The sequence below is a fragment of the Lissotriton helveticus genome, chromosome 8 (genome assembly GCF_964261635.1).
Source record: "Lissotriton helveticus chromosome 8, aLisHel1.1, whole genome shotgun sequence".
Classification (NCBI taxonomy): Eukaryota; Metazoa; Chordata; class Amphibia; order Caudata; family Salamandridae; genus Lissotriton; species Lissotriton helveticus.
Window position 1 is genome coordinate 1,262,333,349 of NC_136069.1, and position 27,634 is coordinate 1,262,360,982.

The 27,634-nt window shown below is 43.0% G+C and overlaps 1 protein-coding gene across 1 annotated transcript in view; it reads right to left on the minus strand.

Annotated features, from left to right (window-relative positions):
* Positions 1–27,634, minus strand: part of VWA3B (von Willebrand factor A domain containing 3B) — a 1,052,517-nt gene that overhangs the window by 295,218 nt on the left and 729,665 nt on the right. The window contains exon 27 of the mRNA XM_078658240.1: positions 22,595–22,692. Coding sequence (XP_078514366.1) covers positions 22,595–22,692 — 98 coding nt within the window. The remainder of the gene's footprint in view (positions 1–22,594; positions 22,693–27,634) is intronic.

The window sequence follows — 27,634 nt, forward strand, 5'->3', positions numbered from 1 at the left end:
GGAAGCACCACTCCACTTGTTACAGTCGGCCAATAACAAAAACAGCCTCCCAGGGGTCCAAAACTGGCCTCCACCCTGGCAGCCCACCAGCCCACCAGGGAAACGCCTGGTGCCCGATATGGCTACTCTTCACATACTATGTGAAGAGTTGCACACCCATCTGTCTGCCTGTCAGTTACTCAAGCAAGAAGGAAAGGTGGCATTACACCATTCAATCAATCAATCAATCAATCAGGGGGTTTAAAGTGCGCTACTCAACCGTGAGGGTCTCGAGGCACTAGGGAGGGAGGTGCAGCTCCGGATCAGCCGGAGAGCCAGGTCTTGAGGCTCTTCCTAGAGGTGTGCAGAGTAGGGGAGTATCTGATGCTGACTGGGTACTCGTTCCAGGCTTTGGCTGCGATGTAAGCGAAGGCTCTTCCACCCGCTCTGATTTTTGGAATGCGCAGGGTTTCTGCCAGGGCGAGGTCGGCGGGGCGGAGGTTCCTTTTGGGTACGTGGAAAGAGACTCTTTCATTGAGGTATTTGGGTCCACTGTTGTGGAGGGATTTGTAGGCATGGGTGAGTAGCTTGAAGGTTACTCTCTTCTCGACGGGGAGCCAGTGGAGGTCTTGCAGGTGTTGGGTGATGTGCTCCTCCCTTGCGATGCCGAGTATGAGTCTGGCCATGGTGTTCTGGATGGTCTGGAGTTTGGGTAGCAGGGATTTGTTGATTCCAGTGTAGAGGGCGTTTCCGTAGCCCAGTCTGCTTGTTATGAGTGCGTGGGTGATTGTCTTTCTGGCTTTGGGGGGGATCCACTTGAAGGTCTTGCAGAGGATGCAGAGGGTGTTGAAGCAGGTGGAGGCGACGGCGTTGATCTGTCAGGCCATGGTGAGGGAGGAGTTGAGTATGATGCTGAGGTTTCGGGCGTGGTCTGTGGGGCTTGGGGGGGGGGGCTGAGGGCAGAGGGCCACCAGGAGTTGTCCCACGCGTAGGGAGAGGGTCCGAGGACTAGGACTTCTGTCTTCTCCAAGTTGAGCTTCAGATAGCTGCTGCTCATCCAAGCTGCAACATGTTTCATTCTTTCTTGGAGCTGAGTCTGGTGGTTTCAGGGTCCTTCGTGAGGGAGAGGATGAGCTGGGTGTCGTCGGTGTAGGATATAATGCTGAGTCCATGTTGTCTGACAATGACGGTGAGGGGGCCATGTAGATGTTGAAAAGTGTGGGACTGAACGATGATCCTTGTGGTACTCCGCAATTAGTCTCTGTGGGTTTGGAGAGGAAAGGTGGGAGTCTGATCCTTTGGGTTCTGCCAGCGAGGAAGGAGCGGTGCCAGTCAAGGGCAGTTCCCTGTATTTTGTCGTCGGTGAGTCTGGCTGCGAGGGTGCGGTGGGAGGCGGTGTCGAAGGCTGCGGAGAGGTCAAGTAGGATGAGGGATGTGGTGTGTGTGGCCTTGGTAGAGGAGTGTGAGGATGTTGTCTGTGGCTGAGAGGAGGGCAATCTTGGAGCTGTGGGTGCAGCGGAGTCCGGATTGGGAGGGGTCGAGGATGTAGTTCCCTTCGCTGAAGTATGTCAGTTGGGCGTTGACGATCTTCTGGGGACTTTGGCTGCGAAGGGGAGGAGAAAGATGGGTCAGAAGTTCTTAAGGTCCATCGGGTCTGCAGAGGGTTTCTTGAGGAGGGGCTTGACTTCTGCATGTTTCCAGTCGTCTGGAAAGGTGCCGGATTCAAAGGTGGTGATGGTGCGTCATAGCTGGGGCACGATGGCGGTGGCGTCTCTGTGAAAGATGTGTGGAGGGCAGGGGTCTGTGGGGGTTCCTGATTGGGTAGTCTTCATGGTAGTGGTGGTGTCTTTGGTGGTGACCGGGGTCCAGGAGGAGATGGTGGGCCAGCTGTCGTTGCTGGAGGGCAGGGTGGTTCCTGGAGTCTGTTCGCTGAAGTTGTCGTAGAGGGCTTTGATTTTCAGGTGGAAGTAGGAGCAGAGCTTGTTGCAGAGGTCTTAGGAGGGAATGACGACTGTGGCTTCGCTGTAGGGCTTGGGGAATTGCTGGATGATGTTGAAGAGTTCCTTTGAGTTGCTGGAGTCGGTGAGGATTTTGTTCCGGTTGAAGGTCTTCTTTGTGGATCTTATGCGTTGGTGGTAGTCTGTCATGGCGTTCTTGTAGGTGGTCAGGTTTTCCATGGTTTTGCTGTTTCGCCGTCATTTTTCGAGACGTCTGCAGGAGTGTCTGGCTTCTTGGAGGTCGGTGGTGAACCAGGTGGCCTTCAGGGGGCATTGTCTGTTGGTGGTGTGGAGGAGTGCGAGCTTGTCTGCGCAGTTGGTGATCCAGTGGTGTTGTTCCTTGGCTGCAGAGTTCAGATCGGTCGAGGCGGGGGGGTCACGGCTGGGGTTGGAGTTGAGGTGCTCCTCTGTGACCTTGCTCCAGTTCCTTCGCAGAGGGCGAGGAGTGAGTTTGGGAGTGATGGCGGTTTTGAAAGAGAAGTGTACGCATTGCTCTGCAGTAGTTCCTTAGCATTGCTGAGTGGTAATGCGCTGACATGCAAAACAGCAAATAGGCATTGAGATTCCAGTGGCAGTCACTACACTCATACAACATGAGCATCAAGGCAGTGACCCCTGTGATTAGCCAAGATGCCCACTAGGAGAGGTGTGAAGTGGAGGCAGACGGAGGGATCGTGCCTGACTTGAAGGGTGTAAGTAGCAGATGCTCTTGGATAGTTTGTACCTCACAGAGCGACGGGCACATGTGCCAAATGTACTTGCCATTCCATAGGAATATGTGTGAATGAGGTACACATCTGTCAAAATACTGACTGGAGATATGGAAAAAAATAAAATGCAATGTTTACATTTGCAAGGATGGGGAGAGAAATAGAGTGAGTAAGTGTGTGACAGAGAAACTGGACGGTGAAGAGGATGAGATGCAAGGAAGTACAGGCAAAAATGAGAGACTGAAAAACAGCGGTGAAGAGTACAGAGATGAAATGTGAGACGGATACACTTTTTTTGTTCCAAAAAACAGGAGAAGCGGCTACTACTGCAGAGGGAGAGATTTCAGATGAGCGAGATTTGAAGAGAACAAGAGAGAGATTGAGGCAGTCAAAAAGACACTCCCCTTTTCACAGACCATTGTAATGTTATATTTTCAGAACTGAAACATTTTCCAGCCTAATCACATTAATATCATTGTTATATGTTAACCTGATGTTGAATATAAATAAGTAATAACAAGCATTGGCAAATCTAATAGGTCTTGCTCATTTTGCATGTATGTGTGATAAGTTCAGAAGCACTAACAAATACAGAGGGGAGCCTAAATGCTAGTCAAACAGGATGCCATGTCAATCAGAGAATACTATTTTGGATGTTTTAGGCCCCGACCCTTGCAAAGGGATCCATGTTAATCTTCTTTGGCTCCACCCCTTTTAGAGACGCCCCACCTTTTTCATCCCATTATTAGTCCAGGAGGAGATGATTAGATCAGTGTGGAAGAATGAAATGCTCACTGATAGACTGAGAAAATGGGTGGCTGATGAGTTAATGACTGAGTGAGTAAGTCAGAGCCATTTTCAGTTATGGGCAAAGTAAGCAATTGCCTGTGGCCCGCACCTTCCAAGGAGGCCCTAGGTAGGTGATCAGGACAGACAGAAGTCCCATTGTGATAAGAGTTTAATCAAAACAGAATTAATGTTTCACATGGGCCAGGCGAAATGTAACCCTTGCAATCTCAGACAGCTGGTGGCAAATAAAATCACATGGAATTAGTTTGTCTATTGCCTCTCTCTTTACTTACCTTACCTCTTTTACCTCATGCTTTTAGGCCTGTCTCGTGTTTATTAATCTGCCCTATGTAGTTCTTTAACATTAGATCAACATTTTGGTGGAAAGGATGGTAGACAAGTGGATCAGTAAGTGTCAAATTTTTGCCACTTAGCCAGTATTAACGAAATGTTAAAAGTAGTGGCTGCACTTTTGAGTCTGTTGATGTAGCTGAACCATTCTTAGGGGAAGGTGTCTTTTAATTTTTTAGGTCCTCTTACTATGGTAAGCATGTTATTCATTCCTTTTGGTTGATATTCATTGTAAGTGGCCAGATGTCTAGTTTGTGCCACAGGCCACCACTCCTGTAGTTATAAAATAGTAACTAAAGTTTTGCTTTTATCCCGAAGTCGTAATTACTGATAATGAGGAACAACTTGTGTTTCATGATATGAAAAGGTTCCTCAGCTTGTGTGGCATGTGAAATGTTAAGACAGCATTATACAAACTGCAATCAAATGGGCAAGTTGAGAGATTTAACAGAGTTATTAACTACTGTGTTTGACATAAATGTAGATGTGGTTAAGGATTCGACAAAAGAAATGAAAAAGAATCTGGCTGAATCGTAGCACACCACATACCAGGAGTAAGTACTTTCAGATTTTTGAGGGGAAAGGACCCTTCTGGTCCCTGGTGGTTTAAGAAGAGGTGTGGATGTAATCTCAAGGAAGATGTAGATTATTAAAAGGTTAAAGAGAAAGTGATGCTGAATCAAAGAAGGGCCAATGAAGTGGGTGATCTCACGTGGAGAGTGGTTGTTCTAGATTTTAAAGTAGGAGATGGGTGAGGATTTTGGAACCTGGTATTGTTCCTAGAGGTGTCTCCAGATTTGGCAAGCCAATAAAGATGTCAAAGGTGAATTCTAATACCTTTATAGCTCACATCTCCCTGCCTCTATCTCAGCCTACTCTACCTCCCTACCTCACTCAGTCCTCTCTCTATCTCACCTCACACTACCCTATCACTTTCTACCTCATTCCCATGACCTCAACTCTCTACAACTCTATGTGCTCATTTCTACATCTCCACCTCTCTATCCTCTCTCTACATCACCCCTATTTCTCATTGCTCTGTTTCCATCTTACCTTCCTGTACCTCAGCTCCATCTAGTTCATGCTTCCCTCAAACTCATCTCTCTGTACCTCAACTCTCAGTCTAACCTTTCTCTGTGCCCTCTCTACTTCTCTCTGAACTTTACAAATCTCAATCTCATCTCTCTCAACATCCCTGTGGTATACTTGACCTCTCTTCAACTCTTCACATTTCCTTCATTAGTGTTCTCCCCCTCTCTACGTAGAAGAAACAGGTTGGCTGGACACTGTAGTTCCCATAATTATTGTTATTGCAAGACACAAAATCCAGGTGCAAGCTGAAAAAGAAATGGCTTCATGAGTTTTTTTCAAACTTTCTACTGGTAATGTTTGGCTGGCCGAGGCCGGGCAGCTTAAGCATTCTGTCTGGGTATTTAACAATATTGTATGAGATCAATAAAGCTCTAATTAGCTGGGGAAAGTAATCATTTCACAAATGTTCCAAAGGGGGGAGGAGGGGGGGCGGTCTAGTCCTTTCCTGTGTCTCAAAACATTTTAAGGTTATACTGTAATGAGAAAGTGACCAACCAAGTGCGTGTAAGGTCCAGACAAGAACAAGAAATGCTACATTTTGGCAGCAAGTGCAACACATGGTACCGATGTACCACATAGTTAATATTATTTGGCTAAGTAGTGTACATGCATTCCCTGAAAGAGTGGAAGCCAGCAAAAAATAAATGACTTTCCATCTCAAAAACGTGACACCAAAATCATACATATATGTACCACCATCATAAAGTCCAGATATGCCATAATGTGCCCTGGAAATCGCATAGGTTTGCCATTGTGTGGCATCAAGGATACAGAAATGCTACTGCATTCTAAAAAAAAATGCCACTGTGCTCTTCATCAGCGTCTTTAGACCTGACAATGAGTGAGGAAAAAAATACACGTGGGAATTCCAGGTGACCAGCATATAAATTATTGCCAGTTATTCCCATAATATTTTCTCCTCTTACAAGTTAAACCCCACGAAATGGGCAAAACCCTGCTAAAGGAGATTTACCAGATGGAATTCCCATTTCTCATGCACAAACTGCCCACCTGCCCTGAGCAGGTATTAAATGGGTGCGAGGAGGCTTGTGTGGGGCAGGGTGCAGAGGGGCTTGGATAGGGTGTATGAGGGAAGGGAAGGATGGTTGCTCAGGGGAGAGCATTCTTGAGTTTACAAGGGGCCACACGAAGGTCGGCGACCAGGGCCTTATTGCACCTCAGCCCTTCCCCAATACGATATTACTGGCCAGACTTTCCAGGTGGTTAAATCGGGTCTTTTGATCCTGTACTCGGAAATTCTAGGTACAGTAAAACGGATCCACTATTATTTGTGTGGGACGGGGGTACACGTGGGAATTCCACTCTGCCCAACCCGTAATCGGGGCACTTGTGTGCCCGTGATGTCTCAATACGTCTCCCTATCCTCTCAACGTGTCATTTGCATTATGTTCCATCTGATACCGATCTTGACAGCAATCTGCTGAAGACTTTATTTCTTTTCCCATTCTACTGTCATTACACACCCTCAATAGTGCCTTATTATGCTATGACCGTGTTTTCTTGTGATTAAATGTTTTAGTGGTGTTATGGAAGAAGTCACTGCTGATGCCTTATGTGATGTCATCAGTAATGTAGTGGGGCCAAGAGCCGTTCGTGGCACTGGTACGAGTTAAGGTTGAATAGCCACCTTAACTGGCAAAAATCGGAGGTTTAAAGGTTTTGGCTAGTAAACCCCAGGCAAGTTGCTACCAGATTTAGTAAATCCAGAGCCCATGCACAACCATCTACCCATCGGAGCTATGCAGCAGGGGTTATGCAGATTTATACCACGTTTAGGTTTTACATTTTCGTTTATTTTTGCATTTTACAGAACAGACTCACACCGAGGTCATGGTGAGCTATATAAAAGGCAATGATGCATAAAAGACCACGAGCAACATATGCAAAACGTAATGTGCAATCAAAGGTGCAAAATGTGCATGGCTTAAAACTGTGAATTATTGTGGAGAACCCCAATACAATGCTCTTACTTAAAGCCTAAATAGATAAGGAAAACAAGGGCAAGGAATGTAAGCGACAGACAGAAGGCAGGAGTGGTTGTAGAGAGGAGAGCTGGGGGGTCTGGAAAAGCTAACGGGTGGTTAAGGATAGGCAGAGTGATCTTGTGTTATTGCAGTTATTGCTAGTGGCAGTGAAAATAGAACAGGGGCCATATAATGAACAGCGACGCTGGCACAGCACAGAGCTGAGAACATGTCTGTTTCTCGTTTGCATTTTGTCAGCGCATACACTTAGGGGCATATTTATGAGCCCCGTTGCATCGCTCTTGCACCACGCAAAGTGGTGCAAGAGCGACGCAGCACAAAAGAAGAGATTTGTGAACCCACACAAGGCACCCTTGCGTGGCCCTGAGTGGCTATATAAATCTTGAGTAAAGCAACGCAGCCCAAATCGCTGCGTTGCCTTACTCTGCACCAGGGAGGCATTCCATAGGCATTGCATGGGGGTTGCCATGCAACTCCCATGGTTTTTAATGCATTCCCAGATTTATCAGAACTGGTAAACCTGGGAATGCACCAAAAAGATATGCAGAAGGCATAACAAGGAGAAATGTCTTTATTTCTCCTTGTTACTTACTCTTTCTATGTGGTCTGCATTCAGCAGCCCACATAGGTAGAGGGATTTGCCTCTCAGGATTGTTTTTATGCAGGGAGGAATCCTGTCTGCAATGCAGGCATCATTGCACCATGGTACAAGGGTGCCTGCGTTGCCGCTAGGCAGCCAAAACTACCCCAACGCAGGGACATAGACAGGAATGCATCATATGCGATGCATTGCATTACTATATGGCCCTTCATTTGGAATTTCTCAGAGTTAGTGCATGAGCGGCAGAAAGCAAGATTTCAAAACACTGGGCAGTGATTGCCCCTCTTGGCTTCCAAGATTTCCTGTCTGTAGCTCGTGCGTTAACTTGGATACATTTCAAATCAAATTCCTGTGCTTTAGACACCGCAAACACATAAAACAGGCTCCAAGATCTTCAATGAGCAGCACCAGGCACACTTTCAATGTGAGCCCTTTTTGAGTGAGGCAAAAGTCAATGGGGAGAGAGTTTGACAGTATGGGTACATATAGACCCCACGTTCAGTCCAGTGAACATATGATATATATCCTTGGTCGTGGAGGTGTTGTAACCTTTAGTCTCCGTTCCTTTCATATGGGTTTCAATGTGAATGATGTATCAGTCTGAGATTGCATGAGTTGTGGCCGGTATGGTTTTGATATGTGTAAAGATTCGTCCTTTCTGGGGGTTATTTGTTCAATAATCATTGGTGTACATATCTTTTGTATTTATTGTGATAAATTTGTTTATATCTTGGAATGTTTCAAAAAAAGTTTTTTAAAAAAGAGAAAAGCAATGAATCCATATTTGATACTTACAGAAAAAAATGATTAATAAGAAAATAAATAATGAATAAACTAATGTTGCAAGTATTGCTCATTTGAATGCACCTTTTTCAAGCCCACCCTGTATATAAAAGTATCTAAATAGAAAAGAAATATGGGTCCTGAGGGAGGTTTTTCATTACATATACAGAGGGGCCTTCGGAGGCAGTGATGTATTTTCAGTCGCAAGGCATGAGGAAACACTGACCCACCTTACTGCACCAATAGTCTGTTTTGAGGCAATGTGCAGTTTGGTGAAGACTGATAGCTTTAAAGAGGAAACAGGCGAATAGGAAATTGGTTTGGCTTTAAAGAGGGAGCCAACAGATGAGTGTGAGCGATGAAGAGGGATGTTCTTAGTCCCAGCCTGAGACATGCAGCAGAGTGGTGGAGCGCTTTAATGGAGGACTAATAGGAAATAATGAGCCAAGCTACAAGGGCTGAGGTTACTTGACAAATGACGATTAATTGGACCGTTGTGCGAAAATCGCTCAGCGAATGCAGGCTTTGGATTTTTTTCTTTGGAATTTGGTGCCAAGAAGCAAAGGGCTTGTTAGCTGAACTTGTGCGATATTTGTAAATCACTACTTTCAAAACAACGCATATCAGAACGTTATGGAAAAGGCTGTGAGGGCTTGGTATCTACCTAGCCATTGGTAGTCAATTTAATTCCTTGCCCCAGAGAATCATGGGACCGCTGTTACTAATTACCATGGAGGTTGGGAACTCAGAGTCTGACAAAACATGCCCTTTCTGCCCTGAGGTGATCAACGTGGTTGAACATGTAATTCCTTTTTGTTCAGCCTAGCAAGGTGAAAGGAAAAAGTGGATTTTGCTACTATGTCATAATTTGGGTCTGAGGAATTACAGCTTGGCCCTTAGAATACTCAGAAGTAATACAAGTCAGTCCATTGTCCTTGCAGTCTAAAGGCATCTAATTTCTATGTGGAGGTTAAGACAGAAATAGGTGTCCCCTAATGCTTCTGTGCACTTAACGTTTTAACATACTTTATCCTGGTTTTACTGTAATATAGTTAGTCAGATCTTCTTTCTTTCTTTTACATGCTCTCTATTTTTTTAAATATATTTTGTATTTATGTATTTATTTTGCTCTTTTATGGCCTTTTAGGTCAAAATTAAGATATTGACTGACTGACTAAATTCCGCTGACTTTTGCTAATGATATTGCGGTTCTGGCAACAACAAAGAACAGTCTGCATACATTGTTTAAACTTAGCACTTCTACTAAGAGAAGAACCGGTGGCCTGAGGTGTGACTGTGCATGCTGTAAACCAGCATGTGCATATTAGATAGAATATGTCTCTTTGCCCCGCAGTGAATCACAACGCGGTCGTTACCACGACCGCGTTGTGATTCCGCATACCATTACTCCACAAGTCGGAACAAGGACTTGCGGAGGGGGGCGCTGGATGTTGGAATATTATAATTTACTATTCCAACTCCAGTCAGTGCGGACACAAGGGAAGGTGTTGGATTTTAAATCCAACACCTCCCCCCTCCCCCCCCCGGCAGTCGTTGTTCCGACTTGCGGAGTGATGGTATGCGGAATCACAACACGGTTGTGGTAACGACCGCGTTGTGATTTCATTCGGGGAGATAGTTTCAGGGTAAACGTTGTTTACCTATTAGATACACCGACTGATTGTTACCTGCCCAGCATTTTGTGCTGCAACTGATTTGCTAAGCAGTCGCTTTGCAAAATGGATATTCCCACAAGGTCACGAAACCTCTTCCCTTATTAATTTTAATGAGTCAGAAGGCGTTTTGCAAACACCTGTAATCACATGCATGGAGGCCTGTAATACACAGCAGACCTCATCTTTTTCCTTTGGTGCTGAACAGATTATATGAAAGAAATCTAACCACTGTTCAAGCCCTGTTCAAGCCCTACTGATATAAACGGTCATTCAACCTCAAGCGTCACATGTACCGCTCAATTAGAGGTGGAAGGACCTTTCTCCTGCCGTCTATGTCATACTCAATTCTCAACCACCTATCCTATGACCCACCGTACACTCTGCCACAACCCATTGGTATCCACGCCATCTCAAGTCACTGACACCCCTCCTGTAGGAAGGAGGTATATCCTTTGTAACATCAGGTCCCTCTCCAAACATACAGCAGAGGTCTGGGATATGATTACCTCCAAACAACCTGATGTGTGTTATCTCACGGAAACATGGCTCAAACCACATTGCAGCCCGGCCATAACTCTTGCTATCCCTTGTAACTATAAAATACTGAGACTGGATCGCCCTCTGAAAACGGGTGGCGGAATTGCCGTGGTTTATAAAGATGACCTAAGAGTTACAGTCTTACAGGAACTTAGCTCCCCAGATATTGAAATTTTGATTTTTAAAATACAGTCCTCCCTTAAAGAGAATTATAGAGGTGCTTTAATCTATAGACTGCCTGGCCCATGCAAGAATTTCACTATTCATTTAGTTGAATTACTTGCCCCATATATCAAGAATGATGGTGAGTTCACATTAGTTGGGGACTTTAATGTCCACGGTGAGAGACCGGATTGTAGTGAGGCACAATCACTGATAACTGATCTATCATCATTAGGCCTGACATTGAAAAATAAGGGACCTACCCATCAGGCTGGGCATACCTTAGATCTCATTTTTTCCAATGTGCAGACGATGTCATGCCCCCCTGCTACTCAAGTGAATTGGACTGACCACTTTATGGTGGAATTTATTATTCCGTCGCAAGTACCCAACATTATTTGTCCCAGGTCCTTACCTTGCGTTCGCAGACAATGGCACAAAGTAACTAACTCCAATTTTGGAGGAAATTTTAATCCCCCTGTGTTCCGACCCTCGGATGACATCGAATCTGCCCTTAGGAAATTCGAGGATGAAACCAGGAAAACAATAGATATAATTGCCCCACTAAAATCTTTCAAACCTAAACCAGTCAGGAAACAAGAGGTGTGGTTCTCTGACCACCTAAGGACTCTCAAACAAGGAGCTAGGAAACTAGAAAAAAGATGGAGAACATCTCACCTCCCAGAGGATAAGAGCAAATACTGGAGGGCTCTCTCCTCTTATCATAAAGCTATACGCAGTGCCCGGAAAGCGCATATTACCACCCAAATACAAGAGGCAGGAAACTCCCCCAGAGTTCTTTTTCAAATTATACAAACTTTTGCCAAACCCGCAGCGTGCGAAGCCCCGGATATGTCATCCCAAAAGCTGTGCGATGAAATCTCCTGCTTCTTTATCAATAAAATTGAGAAAATCTATGATAAAATATTATCTACAAATCAGAATTCACTGCCTGACATAACACCTCACTATAATCCCTCTGATCCTATATCTGACTCACAGTCGCTGGACTGCTTTGCCCACATCTCACTGCAAGATACACTGATGCTTATAAATCAGATTAAAAGTGGGAGCCCAGAGGATGTTATCCCTGCTAGACTAATGCCCTCTCTAGATGTACATCTAAGTCCAATGATAATGGAATTAGTAAACCTCTCTCTCACCTCAGGTATTGGCCCCAAGGAATGGAAGAGAGCACTTGTCAGACCAATAAGGAAAAACACCACCTTATCATGGTCTGACCTGACAAATTTAAGACCCATCTCCCTGTTACCTTTCCTGGGAAAAATAATAGAAAAACATGTCAACCGCCACCTCTCTGCACATGTTGAACGAGTGCAGGCCCTGGACGAATCCCAGTCAGGATTCCGCCCGAAATACAGCACAGAATCCACGCTATTGTCTGTTACAGATGATCTCCATGTCTACCAAGACAAGGGCCTCTCTGTCATCTTGGTCTTGTTGGATCTGTCGGCAGCGTTCGACACCGTGTCTCACTCAATCCTGATTCAAAGGTTGTCGAACGCTGGCCTTAAAAACAAAGCCCTGGAATGGCTACAGAGTTTCCTGGCCGATCGCACCCAGAGAGTCACCATGGGTGCATACCGCTCAGTGGAAAATGAGATTTCTAAGGGGGTGCCACAGGGCTCTTGTCTGAGCCCTACGCTTTTTAATATCTATTTGGCACCCCTGGCAGGAGTATTGCGTAGACACGGCTTTGTCCCCATGTCTTACGCAGATGACACACAGCTCCTGTTCCCTTTTAAAACTCTTTCCACTGAGGTCAGGAACTCCTTCTCATCTGGTATGAGAGAAGTGGCCAGATGGATGGCGACCAACTATCTCCAGTGTAACGTCAGCAAGACGGAGATCATGCTGTTCGGGGAGGCTAAGATACTGTGGACCCCAGAATGGTGGCCTTTGGAGCTGGGAGCAGTCCCTGAACCAAAACAGGTCGTGAAGAACCTAGGAGTTCGGTTCGATCACGACCTATCACTAAAGCATCATTCCACCTACATCTCAGGGATATGTTTCCACACCATAGGCTTGCTACGCAAAATCTTTCCTCTCCTACCGAATTCAGTAAGAAAAACCCTCGTGCAGGCACTGATTCTGAGTCGGATCGATTATTGCAATGGCCTATTACTTTCTGCCAATGAAGGAGTTTTGGATAAGCTTCAAGTCATCCAGAACACGGCAGCCCGCCTGGTTCTGAATGCTCTCCCCAGAACGGCCTCAAAACCCCTTCTTGACCAATTACACTGGCTCCCAGTCAGACAAAGGGCAAAGTTTAAGATATGTTGCCTGATTCACAAGTGTTTGAATGGACAAGGACCTATTTATCGAGCGGAAATTTGTTCCTTATGTCCCAACAAGATCCCTTAGATCAGGTAATAGTCTTCTTCTGGTGGTCCCCCATACTAAAAGAGTCAGACATGGAGGCAGAGCACTATCTACCATGGGCCCCAAGTTGTGGAACAGACTACCTCTTGCTCTGAGACAAATCAAAGAGCATCTAATATTCCGAAAAACTTTAAAGACCATTCTGTTTAAAAATGAAATCTAAATACTCCTCCCAACTGCATGTTTCTGATTACCGGTCAAAAGCGCAGAGATACTCCTGCCGGAGTGATTCAAGCGCTATACAAACTCATAAATAAATAAATAAATATAGCTCCAGGTAAAGCATCTAAAGAATTGTGCAGGAACAGGCACCCAAGAGAATTTCAAGTAACTGATGGGACTGAATACTAAAAGATCCATCATTAATAATAAACTACATCTGATTCAAAGTAAAGGTGTGGTGAAGTCTGCATACCTACCTGCTGTAAGGATAATTCCACTAATAATGAGGGTTCTTCTGGGGTAATATCTGATACCAGAAGGAAGGGGCTATTCACAGTGCCAGACCACCAGGGGTGGTCAGTGCATATCCATAACCCTTACTACAGCAACTAGCAGGGACAACAGATTGTAGAGGGGGCAGTTCTAGGCAACAGGTGGCAAAGAATAGAAAAGTGTTTAGTCGCTGACTCATGATATCTCTCTCTGTGTGGAGATATTGATGGAATGTGCAGGGTTCCTCCCTCAAAATGTTTTTGCCTTGTATAGTCAGTTCTCAGAGTCTCACCCTAGGCATCTGCTAAGTTGGTACGTTAAGCACCATGGCTCGTGGGTGGTGGGGCAAGAATGCAGTGGGGGGGCTGCGGCGGGGGGGGAGTTGCGGGAATAAAAAACTAAAATAAACGTACCTTCAGGCCGTACTGCGTCTCTGCTCCTGCTCTCCAGCCTCCGACTCCAGGAACAGGAAGCAGGTAGCCAGGCACAATGCTGCAATGCAGCGTTGTGATTAGTCTGAGCACCGAAACACGACACTCAGCCAGGGGCTGGAGGGGTGGGCATGTTCCCCATGCAGGGTGTAATTCAGCCTGCACGGAGAACAGGGAAGTGCGCATGACTGTTTTGGGCAGCCCGAGAGGGCCGACCAAACAGTCAATGCGCACTAAGGAGTGGGCAACCAGTACTCCCCTGCTCCGAGAGCAGATCAGCTCTGCCTACCCGCAAAGCAGCAGGACACGAAGCATAAAATGATAATAACTAAGTTACTATCATTTTATGTTTCTACTTGGCAGTGCTTAAAAGCAGTTGGGTGACGCTCCTCCACCATAGCGGAGAAGCTGCCACTGGTAAGCACATTATTCTCAAGTACCATGTTATTTGGTGATGCATTGTTTCTTTCAAAAGGTATTACAGATGGGTTGTGGCTGAGATGATGATCATTTCATGTCTATGATGGCTTTGCTGCTTAATGTTTCACCAACCTTCAATTTAATGGCAAACTTTGTATGTAGACCGTTGTCGACAAATTGGTCATAGCTCAGCCTGGACATAAGCGAGTTCTTGTTCAACTAACTGTTGAAAGAGCAGAAATGGGAGAATTCTCTCCCTTTCATGCAGGTGGTAGAAAGCACCTTCTGTCATTGCATTAATATGGGCGTAGGAACAGGGGAAAGGTAGGAATTGCATAAAAAACTCTGGGTTCTCTATGTTCTATTTTTAGGTCTCGCCTGAGCCAGCGCATGCGCTGGCCTGGCGAGACATTTAGTATGTGGACTATAGAAATGCGACCACACGTTTTTCTTTGTGGCCTAACGCTTGAAGTAACGCGGACACACGCACAGCCGCCATCTGCCTTTCCTGTGACTCAACAACTTCAATCAGGAGAGCGCCACCAACTCCGCGATCACTTTCAGTTTCACGGCCACGTCATCACTTTCAGTTTCGCGGCCGCGTCATCACTTTCAGTTTCGAATCCGCTTGGCCGCGTCACTATAACGGCGGCGCGGCCAATGCTTGTTTTGATATCAGTGGATGTTCATTAATCAAAGACACGATTTTGCCACGTTTGCCCAGAGCAGTATGCATACCATCAAGCATTCGAGTCCTTCACGACTAGACCTTTCTGGTTTTTAGGGTCATTTGGGTTTTATCCTCCTTCCAAGGAATAATGATGACACAACCTTAGAAATTCGTATGTACAGCGTTTCTTATAGGAATACTTGTGTAAGCACACCACATTTTGTAAACAGTAGGTGTCAGGACTGTCAATTCTCCCCGTGCCGGTTCATTCGTAATGACATTGTCTTTATTTGCTCAACAGACACGTATAAAAAAATAACAAAGCCTGGCTCACAATTCACCTAGCTGATATTATTGAAGCAGCAGAAACCCTGCATTTTCGAAGCCTTCTAACTTGTCCAGCGTTCTTTTATTATGCCACGGTAACCAGAGACAAACACAACCTTCGTTCCCTTAAGCGCCCCTCCAAGCTCCTTCCCAAATTGTAGGTTTGTGCACCCACCCTACCTCTACCCATTGGGCGGCATATGTCGACTCCAAACTCTCCTACCAACCGCCTATCTCCAGTGACTGACTCCCACTGACCGGAAACTTTAAACGTGCAGTACTCATTTTCATCCAATCAGATATCACTGCATCTGAATGCTGTCACTCTGAGCACACCAAGGCTTTCTTCTTGTGCTCTGTAGACCCAAAGGCAGGTCTGTTTTCTAGGCACTGCACTGCCACGTCACAGCAGTTTCAGTGAAGGTCACTCTTTACTACTACTCAAACGCATCTTACAGCAATGAGCAACTTGCAGAGCACATGTATATTAGGAGAAACCTACTCCATTTTCCTCCCTTGAAGACGTTTTGAGACTACTGAATCTTGATGATTTGGTGAATTAAGAAAACAGAGAGCGCCCTGTAATGTGGCGTAGAAAATATACTGTCAATAAATAGTCCATCCACACTGTCCCATATATTCTGTATTTATTTATTTGCTTTAAAATGAATACCCCAACAAAGGAGATTCTGACGATGTGTTTAGTTAGTGCCAGATATGCGATTCTTCAGTGCCATGTATATATTCCTATTTTCGATTTTGTGACCTTATGTTCTTATACTGCAGTTTGCAGGGATAGTGGGCACATTTGTTTTGTTTTTAATCAATCATTACATTCCTAGACAAGCTTAGGGCTTTTTTCTATGTGTATTTCTGGCTGAACTGCTTAACCTTCTTGAAAGGTCACATTTCTTGAACCAGATTGGTAGAAAAATGCAGAAGGTAATTGCAGTGCAACTTCTAAATGCTTGGGTGTATATGCATTAGTGCACTTGCCTCAGGGTAGTGTTTCTTTCCAAGGTTGCTCAAACGCACAAATCTGTGAGAATATGGCACATTGTACATTGTACGAGCCGTGTATGATGGAGTATAGCACATGAAAGTGCACATTTTCAAGAGAAGCTTGTGGTGTTTTCAATGTAGCTCTTCAGGAAGAATGAACAACACCCAGCACTTCTACCCACCCACAGAACCCTAATTTTCTTGTGACCTTAACCTTAGTGTGATGCAGGTGCCATCAAATTCAGGAGAGCAAACTGACTGCCACCTCCTCATAATTTTCCACTCATCTGACAGGCAGGTGCCATTAATAAACCAACCTCCATTTATTGGGTGAGAGTAGCGTGAATGCCACTCTTACACTATCCCCTCTCGGAGGATGGCAGCAGGGGGAGTGCCACTTCCTACACCATACACCCCTCAGATCGGTATAAGAAGGGTGAGTCCATTCTCACAGCTTCTTCTTTCACTCAGTAGCAGCTAAGTATGGCAAGTTTTACTTCCATACTGTACCCCATTCTGCAGTGTGTGCCTCTCCCAAACCATTTTTCAAAAAGAAAGGGAGGTCTCCTTATATATCCAATCAGGGACAAGGAGTTGTGAAGCAAAGAAATAAAAGGAAGTTCCTATCTGGCCACAAAGTTGGAAAAGGACACCTACTACATGGTAGAGGGAGTATTCATCTTTTTTGTGCTCACACCATCACCACATGAGTAATAAATCACAAGAATGAATAGAATCAGATAAAAAACAATATCAAATAATACATGGAAAAAGTGTACAATTTATTCAAAAGGTAATACAGTCATAAAAAATTTCTTAAAAATTCATTTTTACAAAACCATTTTTATGCCATTGAGACCAATTAAAAATGTGACGATTCACATGAAAGAACATAGAATTATTGTTACAAAGTTGTCGACGCAGCGTTTCGGTTTTTAGGATAAGACCTTCATCAGGACAAGGTTCTTTTGTTATCTGTATCTGTAACTTGTAGATTGTTTCCAAATTATCGCCCCATAGGTCAGCTATTTGCTCAACATATTTCTATGGTTTGAAGCGCTGTTTTCTTCATGGAAAGTATGCGCATCTTCTTCAATTAATTGGTAATGTTCTTTATGAGTCAAGGGGGCCACCGATTAACATAAAAATTACTTTAAAAATCATCCCACTAGTATGGGAAACTAGGCTAAAAGGTGCAGCGCTTGGCTGGATGCAATGATCTGTGCCGTTCATCAGCTGCTTTATTTAATTAGCGCGATTTTTGTCAAATTTCTTCGAGAGCTACGTTTTTAATTTGTCGAGCTCTTGTCGCGTTACGTCGGCCTCCCTGCTCCGCCTGACTCTCCTCGTATTCTCCCAAACCATACTTCAAACGGCAACGGGTCCAGTGCTACGTCTCACAGCCCACCCCTCATGACTAGGTTTAGTGCCTCTTACTCTGCACCCATTCAAGATGCAGGAAAGAGCCCCTTCCACCATAAGGCTCAGACGTCTTTATATGAAAGCAGAATACATTGAAGGTGCTGGGCGCCGATAACACCCCTCTAGTTTTTGCCTTCTCACTTCCCTAGAGGAATTTTGAGTGCTTTTAGATTTTGTGCATCTATGATGAAAAGCATAGCTAACGGGATCCTGGCTTGGGATTGTCGAGTTCAGGTCTATTAAGCCATGTTTCCAGGGCAGATGACTGCCACCGATTGGCCTTGTCCTTTTATTGGCGGGCACTATGCTAATCAGTGGACAAGCAGTGCTATAAACTGACTGTGGTTGAAGTGCAGCTCTAGTAAGTGGCGTTACTAGGGCATGGCAGTGGCCTCACCTCACTCTGGCAGTGCTTCAGTTTGCCGAATAGGTCAGATATTGCATCTAAGAGCTGATGGCAGTGCAATCTGATGTTATCCCAATCCTTCCTCTTAAGGCAAGGCCTGTATCTGTGTTGAAGCCACAGTGGATGGATAGACGCCAAGGGTGAAAACAAGCATTGGCATAGCCAATAGGTCTCGCCTTTGGGACCTTATAAGTGTTTAGCCATGCAACAGTTGATCTTGTTGCACCAAGGATATTGTGCTGCATAACTAAATACTTATAAGGTCCCAAAAGCGAGACCTATTGGCTATGCCAATGCTTGCTATGTGTTGGAGGGTAGTCCACAGTCAAGAGCCAAACACATGCAATGATAGTGCGATTTCTTGGGTGGGGGAGCTGGTTTTTGGTCACGAAGGCGTTAACAGAGTCAAATTTGTGGTATCAAACTCTAAACTTGTGCATGCAAATCTCCAACTTGTAGATGCTTCCACAGTTTGAGGAGAATCTGAGTACTGGAAATGTACAAGTGTTACCCAAATATTTGAGAGGAGTTTCAATAGGAGGGGCAATGTAATTTAATGGCCTTGCCCTCCCTTATGATTGATCAACATTTGAGTGCAGGCTAAACCTAGAATGAATGAATCTACGTTCTGTAACCGTATATCAATAATTCTTTCCAGGACGCTTCATACATGATGCAAAGTAGCTTGGTCTTCAGCCTTTACCCGAATGGAGGCCAGTGGATTGAATACAGTGTAGCCTTTGTAAGGTAGTCATCCGGTGACAGTTTTTAGTGTGACATAATGGACAGGTCAAAGTTGAATATGATCCACAAGTTGCTTGCTTTCAAGATTAACGAATTGGTTGACCCTGGCAATTGAGGTAGGAAAAGAGGAGGGCAGTCAAACAGACAGGCATATATTAGAAGTTGCTTTTAAAACGTATGTATTATGATGTGTAGTGCTATAAAAACATAAACCTAAAAAAATAATCTATTTTCACACAAAAATTACTCTGGATTGCAAATCTTTGAATTAAGCAGTCAAATTACATACAAATTAGAAGGTTTACATTGAATGAAGAATTTGTTGATACCCTGCCATCCAAACAAAGATTCTCAAGTATATGTAAACATTTCACATGAAGTTATCTTATTTGACTAAATATGCAAAGCATAGTAGAGATGACTAAAGGAGTAACTGCACAGTAAATCAGGATTACCCTTTTTGAATTACACATTGTTAGCATAATGCAAGGCAACATAGCATTACTTCTACATACGGAGAAACAAAGTGGCAAAATGCAGCCGGTTTTCAGAATGACAAACAAATATGTAAATAGCCACAATTAAGCGCATAAATTATGAAGTGTTTCAAAACATATTAATTGTGAGTATCCTGAAAACATGACTGGGTTTTTACCAATGAATTTAAAAAATCTGTATTTTTGTGCTAAAATATCTTTGTTGCCTTGCTTTTAGAAATTGAAAGAGTTTTGGGAAATTGTGGACACTACCCAGAGTATAATACAGTTTACAATGTTTCTCCTAACTCTTTTCTCTGACAACTATCTTAATTATGAATTTTAACTCCTTTGATATACTTTTGTGCATGCTGTGCCTGATTCACAAAGGTAAGTTACAATTTTAAGTCAGATTACACTTTGTAGTAAGTTTACTACTTTTGGTATTCACAAACTCTGAGTGTAAACTTACTAGAAAAGGGTGAATTACATAGCATCATCCTCGGAGTAATGCAACTGGCTTACTATTAAATAGGTGGGTGACGTCTCTCCTCAAATCCCTCCCTGGCACTCATTAAATCTCTCTTACTTCTCCCTAATCCTATCCCCTTTAGTAGTAGGTCTGTCCCTTAGCCCACCCACTCCCCTGTATCCCTCCTACCTTTACCACTAAAATCTATATGTACATGTGCAGAGACTCCGCATTTGGCATGGAGAACTCAGCACATATAAGTGTGGGTAAGTTTTACACTTTGTTTACAAATCATATTACAAAGTGTACTTTGTGAATAAGCCTAATATTTTCAACCTGTGTAGCATACTTGGTCACCTTAACCCAGCTACAAGAATAATTATGATACTTCTATTTCACATATTTTGACCTTAGTCATAGTAACGTCATCTATCTTATACAATTGGTACACCCTGCCTGGATGGCTAATGTTAGCTTGGCTGTTCACAGTGATTCCAATGTAGGCGCTAACTACTACGGCTTATGTTCTCTGCTCTCTGCTTCTCTGTTCATCGGTAGAGAAATAAAACAGACAGAAACAGTTGATATATTTTTTGACTGTGTCAAGTGAGAGTAAGGAGCCAGTACTAAAAACTAACCCTGGGCGGATTTCGCGGAGTTGCACTGAGCGGAACTCCGCGAAGTGCAAAAAAAACTCTGCCGCACTACGCGGAGCTCTGCAAGCGGCAGAGTACAATAGAAAAATGCTGTTCGGGGTGGGAAACATCCTCAACCACGAAGTTTTTATAACTACTTACCAGAACAACGAATCCTGAACCACGACCAATCCTTAACAACAACAATTCTAAACCACAACTTTCCTTAACCACTAGTCTCTCCCCTCCTCGAAGGTCAGGGCGTTGGAAGCAGAGCAATTATTGTGCGTGATCTGTGCTTTGAACTGGCACCGGAGTGCCTGTCACGGGAGCATAACTGATAATTAGCCTCTGAAGTTTACTGAGATAGAGGGCAGGATGGCAGAGGCCGCGGTTGTCTTTCCTGGTATTACAGAATACAGGGCGCCGACCAATCAATCACTCTACCGGTTAACTGCATCACATTAAGCATTAGTAAAAAAACAAAAAACATGTTAATGCATACAAGTTTGAACTAAATTTAGATCTGTGCAAAAGCAAAATGTTCGCAAAGATAAAGTTTCCAACTGTGCAGCGTGTAGAGGACGTTGGCTACACAAACTTTGCTCCCTGCAAACAGAGCCACCCATAATAACACTCTCCATGGCTGTCTGTTCAAACCCGTCATTCTCTCATCTGGTGAGGTTTGAACATTTTGATTGTATATTATTCCAAGTTGAAGCCTCCTACCTTCGTACTTTTCCCGTATATACATCACATAGGATGGGCTTTCAGCCTGCACAACTGCTGACAATTAAACTGCGACGACTTTGTTCTTTTCATTTCATTTAGAGGAGGGCCACAATAAAGCATTTGTCAAAAAATTAGCAGATTTCCCGTGCTGCGTTCCTAATGGTGCGACAGGTACAGGTTCTATTAGTGATAAAACAGTTGCATCAGACCTGCTGACACAGTAAGTAATGGCGCAAGAGTGGCCTCTCCTTTGATACTTTTGCTGCTATCCCTTCAGTTTGGGGCCAGGGTCAGACGGGCATATTGGGCAATCTGGCACTGCCAGATGGGTCAGTCTGACAAGTCAGTTTGTGTGTCAGATTTATGGTAGTGTGTGGGCTGTCTTCTTCACATTATTTCTTTTAAGTAGGACAATTTGCTTTACAAACAGAAGTATTGTAATTGCAATAGTGCCATCTATTGGCCAGTCACGAGGTGTTTTGAATTTCGTGGTTTAGGAACTTGCTGAAAAAAATGTAGTGGTTTGGCATTACTCGTCGTTTAGCCTTCGTGGTTAAGGAATTCGTGGTTCAGGTAGTAGTTGTTTAATCATATAACCGTTCGGGGTGATTGCACAGTGACGGATGCTTGTCCGCACTGTGCAATCATTGCGAACGGCACCATGCACAGTGCAAGCGGGCCCTGCTTTCCTTTTCTGTTGTTCAAGTAGATTTTTATTCAAGTGGCAGCTTTCTCAATGCGAACAGGCAGTTTCTCAACACGAGCTGTCACAAGTATACCCAACCACTCGCCCCCCCCCACCCCCGCATGGAGAAGTCTAACCGGGATGTTGATTTTCCACGCTTGCGCTCGCCAACTTGATATTGACGATCGCGAGTGAGGTAAAATCTTGACGGGAGGTTGATTTTCCTCGCTCACGGTCACCAAGGTGACGTTGACGAATGCGAGCGAAGAAAAAATACTCTGCTCCACTACGCGGAGCTGAGTTTTTTGGAACTCAGTGAGCTCCGCATAACGCGGAGTGCAGAAAACTCCGCAAACTACAGAAGCGAAGCTGAGTTCACCGCCCAGGGTTACTACAAACTGTATTGGCTTCATGTTGTCAGGTGTTACCAATTGTAATTGCCGTGCCATTCCACTCACTCAGAGTCAATGTCCGTCATTAACGTCTTCTCCAGATGATATTAATAGACTGTTAACGCCTTGAGCGGTGGGTAATAATTCATTACTTAAGAAGTCCTCATTCGTTTTTCACACAAAGCAATCTATCAAAAATATGGAATGCTTTTTTATAATTGTAATTTTCCACAAATTTAAAGAAGTAACTTGTACTTACATTCTGTGATTTACCAGTTGAACCTCTTGAATATAATGGCAAGAAAAAATAAATTTTGCCTTGCTGGTTTTAATGAGGTCTTTGCGAAAAGTGTGTTCCTGAAATGACAGACAAATACACAATGAATGTTTATAAGTATGAATCAGAGAAACGTACTGATGAATTATCAAATAAATTCGACCAGTGCATTTTATTTTTCCTCGCATTTTAATGTCAATAATTGTGGCCAAACCATGGATCTGATTCTCATCAAACTTAGTAGACCTGCAACAGGAGGTTTAAGAAATCGCATAAGTATTGATATACTACATGGGCATAGCCACAAGGATTTTCTTAAGCCATCAGTTGCACACTTTGTATGTTGGTGATTCTTTCCAAATCTTTATAAGTTATCTTAATTTTGTGCGACTCCCTCGTTTAGTGTTTTGTCTAGGAACACTATTAAGTAGAATATATAGGTGGGAGTAGAAGTTCTACTCCCAGTTTCAAGGCGTGCACACTTTACTTTGGACCGCGTGGTCCTGATTATACGTAATCCAAGTTCAATCAAAATTCATCTTAAGCATTTCTTTGAACGTTATTCTGTATTCTTTATTGATGATGATATTCTCATCTCTTTATTTCATATTTTCAAAGTATCAACAAATTCAATTTTTTGACGAATTTTACATCAAACCCAATGCATTTTGGGTACATCTGGACCCTTCGTCAGGGGTCTCTATGGAAAGAGCCAAAGAAAACAATAATGAGCCCGAAGCTATGTTAAAACTGATATAAGAAAACAGTGCAATGCAAAACGAAAACAGCCTTCCTAACGATAACAATCTCATTCTGTCTCGCAACTTATGAACAATCCCTCTTGCTATGTTCAAAAAAAACCCAAAACCAAAAGAACATCAGTGTCGCTAGCAGTAGTTAATAAATCAGAACGACCAGCGTTCCGTGTCAGTTACTCACAAAAATGGAATGTTGCGATCCGCCTCTACTCCTCACCAATGACAATCAGGTTGAGATCACGTACAGCGATCTGCTTTAGAAGTTTAAATCTTATAGGCTGACAGCGTGGTCACGTGCCCGCAACTCATCCGTGATGTTTACTTATATATGTGTTTTGTCTATCCCACTAAATGTGATATATATATGATCGCTATGCTAAAATCTTGCATGATAAGTTCAAAAAAGAATTTCTAAGCATAATTCATAATAAAAAATGATTAAAAAAAATTGATACGAAACAAACGTAAATTATACTTTGACAGTCTAAAGTGCCTACTATCACATCGTTCATGTACAACCAAAATAAAACACGTTATTAATTATATAAAGACAACGGAGTATGTGCATATATATTCAAAGTGTTCACAAAACTTGGTCACAATAGAACGGCCATCTTGGAATGGAGTATAATGATGATGTTCAGCATATGTTATTATCAGTCTTGACATTATAGCAATTATTTCGAGGTTGCCCCGGGATAACACTGGTTGCCGAGGCTGATGTGGGGACATTCAAATCACTTTCTCAAATCTTACAAAAAACAAGTAAGTTCCAGTCTGTCATTAAGCCCATCCGGTTGAAGACTTCCCATCTTTTTGATCCAAAAGTATTCTGACCTAAGTCTCATTTTGTGTGTGTCCAGACCCGGGCGGGTAATAACCACTTCAAGTATTGTATATCGCAATTGCGAAATATTGTGGCCTGATTCGACCCAGTGCGCTGCCACTGTGGATTTCAAATTTTTTTGGCGAATATTACTTTTATGTTCAGTAATTCTTACCTTGATCTTACGTTCGGTTTGCCCTACACATAGTTTACCACACGGGCACTTAATTCCATAGATTACTCGTTTGGTGTCGCACGTGCTAGAATGTTTCAATGGGATCAATTGGCCAGTTCTAGGGTGTGTGAAAGTAGATCCAGTTATTACATTATTGCAGTGTGTGCAGTTTTCGCATTTGCGCATGCCTTTGTGAACTGTCTTGTTGATATTCTGTTCTTTTTTTCTCAACAATTCTTTTAAATTTTTAGATCTGTTGTATGCAAATGTAATTTTATCTGCAAACAAAGGTTGAAGATCAGGTTCCTGGGTGATTATAGACCAATGCTTCTTCATGATGTTACTGATCTGTAATGCCTGCATCGAATATTTCAGAACACACACTGTGAGTTTTTTGTCAGTTTTATCCTTTTTAGTAAGTAAAGACTCTCTCGTCATGGCCATGACTTTCTCTTTTGATTCTTGTAAAAGTTGATTAGGATAACCTCTTTTTTCATACTTTTTGATCTGTCTGTCAATAGTTTCAGAAGCATCCATAGCATCTGATGTAATTCTTTTGTAGCGAATGAATTGTGATAATGGCAAATGTCGCTTCAAAGCTTGATGATGAAAACTGGAGTAATGTAATCCACTGTTACGATCCGTTTCTTTAATATGTACACTAGTACATATTTGCCCATGATCTATAGATACTTTGACATCAAGAAATGATAGTTGATGCTGATCAATGTTATATGTGAACTTGATTCTTTCATGGACCATATTCAATCTCTCAATGTTAGCTGTCAGTTCTTCCTTCTTACCTCGCCACATGATAAAGATGTCGTCTATGTAACGTTTATATACCATCAGCCCATTTTTCCAATCTGAGTTGTTGAGTATATGATCACTTTCAAACTTGGACATAAAAATGTTCGCGTACGACGGTGCTCCAGCAAAACCCATACTGGTCCCGCTGCATTGTGCAAAGTACTCTTCTTCCCATTCCAGGTAACTGTGAAAAAGCGCAAAGTGCAAAATTTCCAACAAGAAAAATTTATCTGGACCCTCAATTTCATTGTTGAGTAGACACCACTCCATTGCTTCAAGCCCCTCATTATGAGGGATCGAAGTGTATAACGCAGTTACGTCAATAGAACTGAGCCAGACTTCTTCATTCTCTTGGATGTTCACCTTCTGTAGAATGGTTAAAAACACCGTCGTATCTTTTATGTGGGTACACCACTTTTGGACTAGTGGTTGTAAAAACCAGTCTAGATATTGTCCGATGGGTTCAGACAAAGATCCGCAAGCTGATACAATTGGTCTGAATGGCGGTCTTGTGAGATGCTTGTGCACCTTCGGTAGCATGTAAAATTGTGGCCTCCTTGGATATTTGATGTTCAGGAATTGGTAAGTTTTGTTAGTGATCCATTTAATTTCGAGGGCTTTATCTAATATCTCTTTTAATGTAGCTGCAAAAGTTTCCGTGGGATCGCTTTCGAGTTTATAGTAGATGTTAGTGTCTTGTAGATGTTGATTAACACTTTCCTTGTAGAAGGTGGAATTCATTACTACCAGGGCTCCCCCTTTATCAGCTTTCTGGATGGTTATTTCAGGCATGTCTTTCAAAGATTTTAATGTGTTCCATTCTCTCTTTGAAAAACTACTTTTGGTACCACTCTTGTAATTGATCTTCTTAATTTCTGTGGTGATCACTCGCTCATAGGCATCAATTGTTTTGTGCGATGTTGGGGTACAAAATGTGCTCTTGATTTTGAATTCTTTCTGCGTACTTTCTCCTTGATCTGTGGATGGGATGGTATTGAAAAAAAATTTTAACCTCAGTGTGCGGAAAAACTTGAATAAAGCAATTTCTGTCTCCTCTGGGTTCGATTTATACACCGGGACGAATGTGATGCCTTTATTCAGTAAGTTCATTTGAGCTTTAGACAATGTCCTATCTGAAATGTTAATTACAAGTTCGTTTTCTTTTTCTGGGATCTCAACTCTCGGTCTGCTGCTGTCTCCTTTACTTTTTCTTTTTCCCCTCCTGGTTTTGAGGGTTCCGTTGTTCCTGATGTTGTAGGTACATTGTTGGCCGCTGGACTTACGTCTAAAAAAGCCTTATCAGTTGAAGTTTTTTGTCCTGTCGATATATTCTTATCAATTGGTCTTCTATTTTGGGTAGTGTCTGAATCTGATACCACACTCTCCTGAGAGGAACTGATGTTTGTGGATGGTTTTTGACATTTTCTTTGATTGTAAACTTCCGCCCAACTGTATACCTCCTCCAGCTTATAATCCACAGTATCTCTTTTATATTTTTTTATTTTTCTGTCTTCAATTTCTTTAGTGTATTTCTCCAACTTTTTGTTAATTTCGTCAAGTAGAGATGATAAATCCTCGTGTTTGTCAAGCTCCCTTTTAATGCTTTCTAGTTCTTCCTCTACTTCTTTTAGTTCCTTGGATAGTTCCTCTACTATCAGCAGAATCAGATCTAAGCTGCATTTATTGAGTATTTGGTACCACTTATTGAGAAAGGATTTGTTGTTCCTGCATAGCATCGGTTTAAGCGCAATCCTTAGGCCTCTTGGTATACGTTTGTTGCGATGATAATGTATCAAAGTTGTAGCATGTAGTCGTTTACTGATCTCTCGTTTGCTCATATATTCAAGCTGTTTCAATAATTGATTAGCTGTGTTTAATTGTGGGCTGAAGACTCTTGTTTCTTTAATCAATCCATAGATTTGTTCTGCCTCTAGTGATGTATATGCTAAGGTCTCGGCCTTGTTTGTTGTAATCTGAGCAATATCTTCCAAATTCATCTTTGTTCGGGGTGGGTGCTAACTGTGGAGGGTAGACAGTTCAAATGATTTTCTTAAGCCATCAGTTGCACACTTTGTATGTTGGTGATTCTTTCCAAATCTTTATAAGTTATCTTAATTTTGTGCGACTCCCTCGTTTAGTGTTTTGTCGAGGAACACTATTAAGTAGAATATATAGGTGGGAGTAGAAGTTCTACTCCCAGTTTCAAGGCGTGCACACTTTACTTTGGACCGCGTGGTCCTGATTATACGTAATCCAAGTTCAATCAAAATTCATCTTAAGCATTTCTTTGAACGTTATTCTGTATTCTTTATTGATGATGATATTCTCATCTCTTTATTTCATATTTTCAAAGTATCAACAAATTCCATTTTTTGACGAATTTTACATCAAACCCAATGCATTTCGGGTACATCTGGACCCTTCGTCAGGGGTCTCTATGGAAAGAGCCAAAG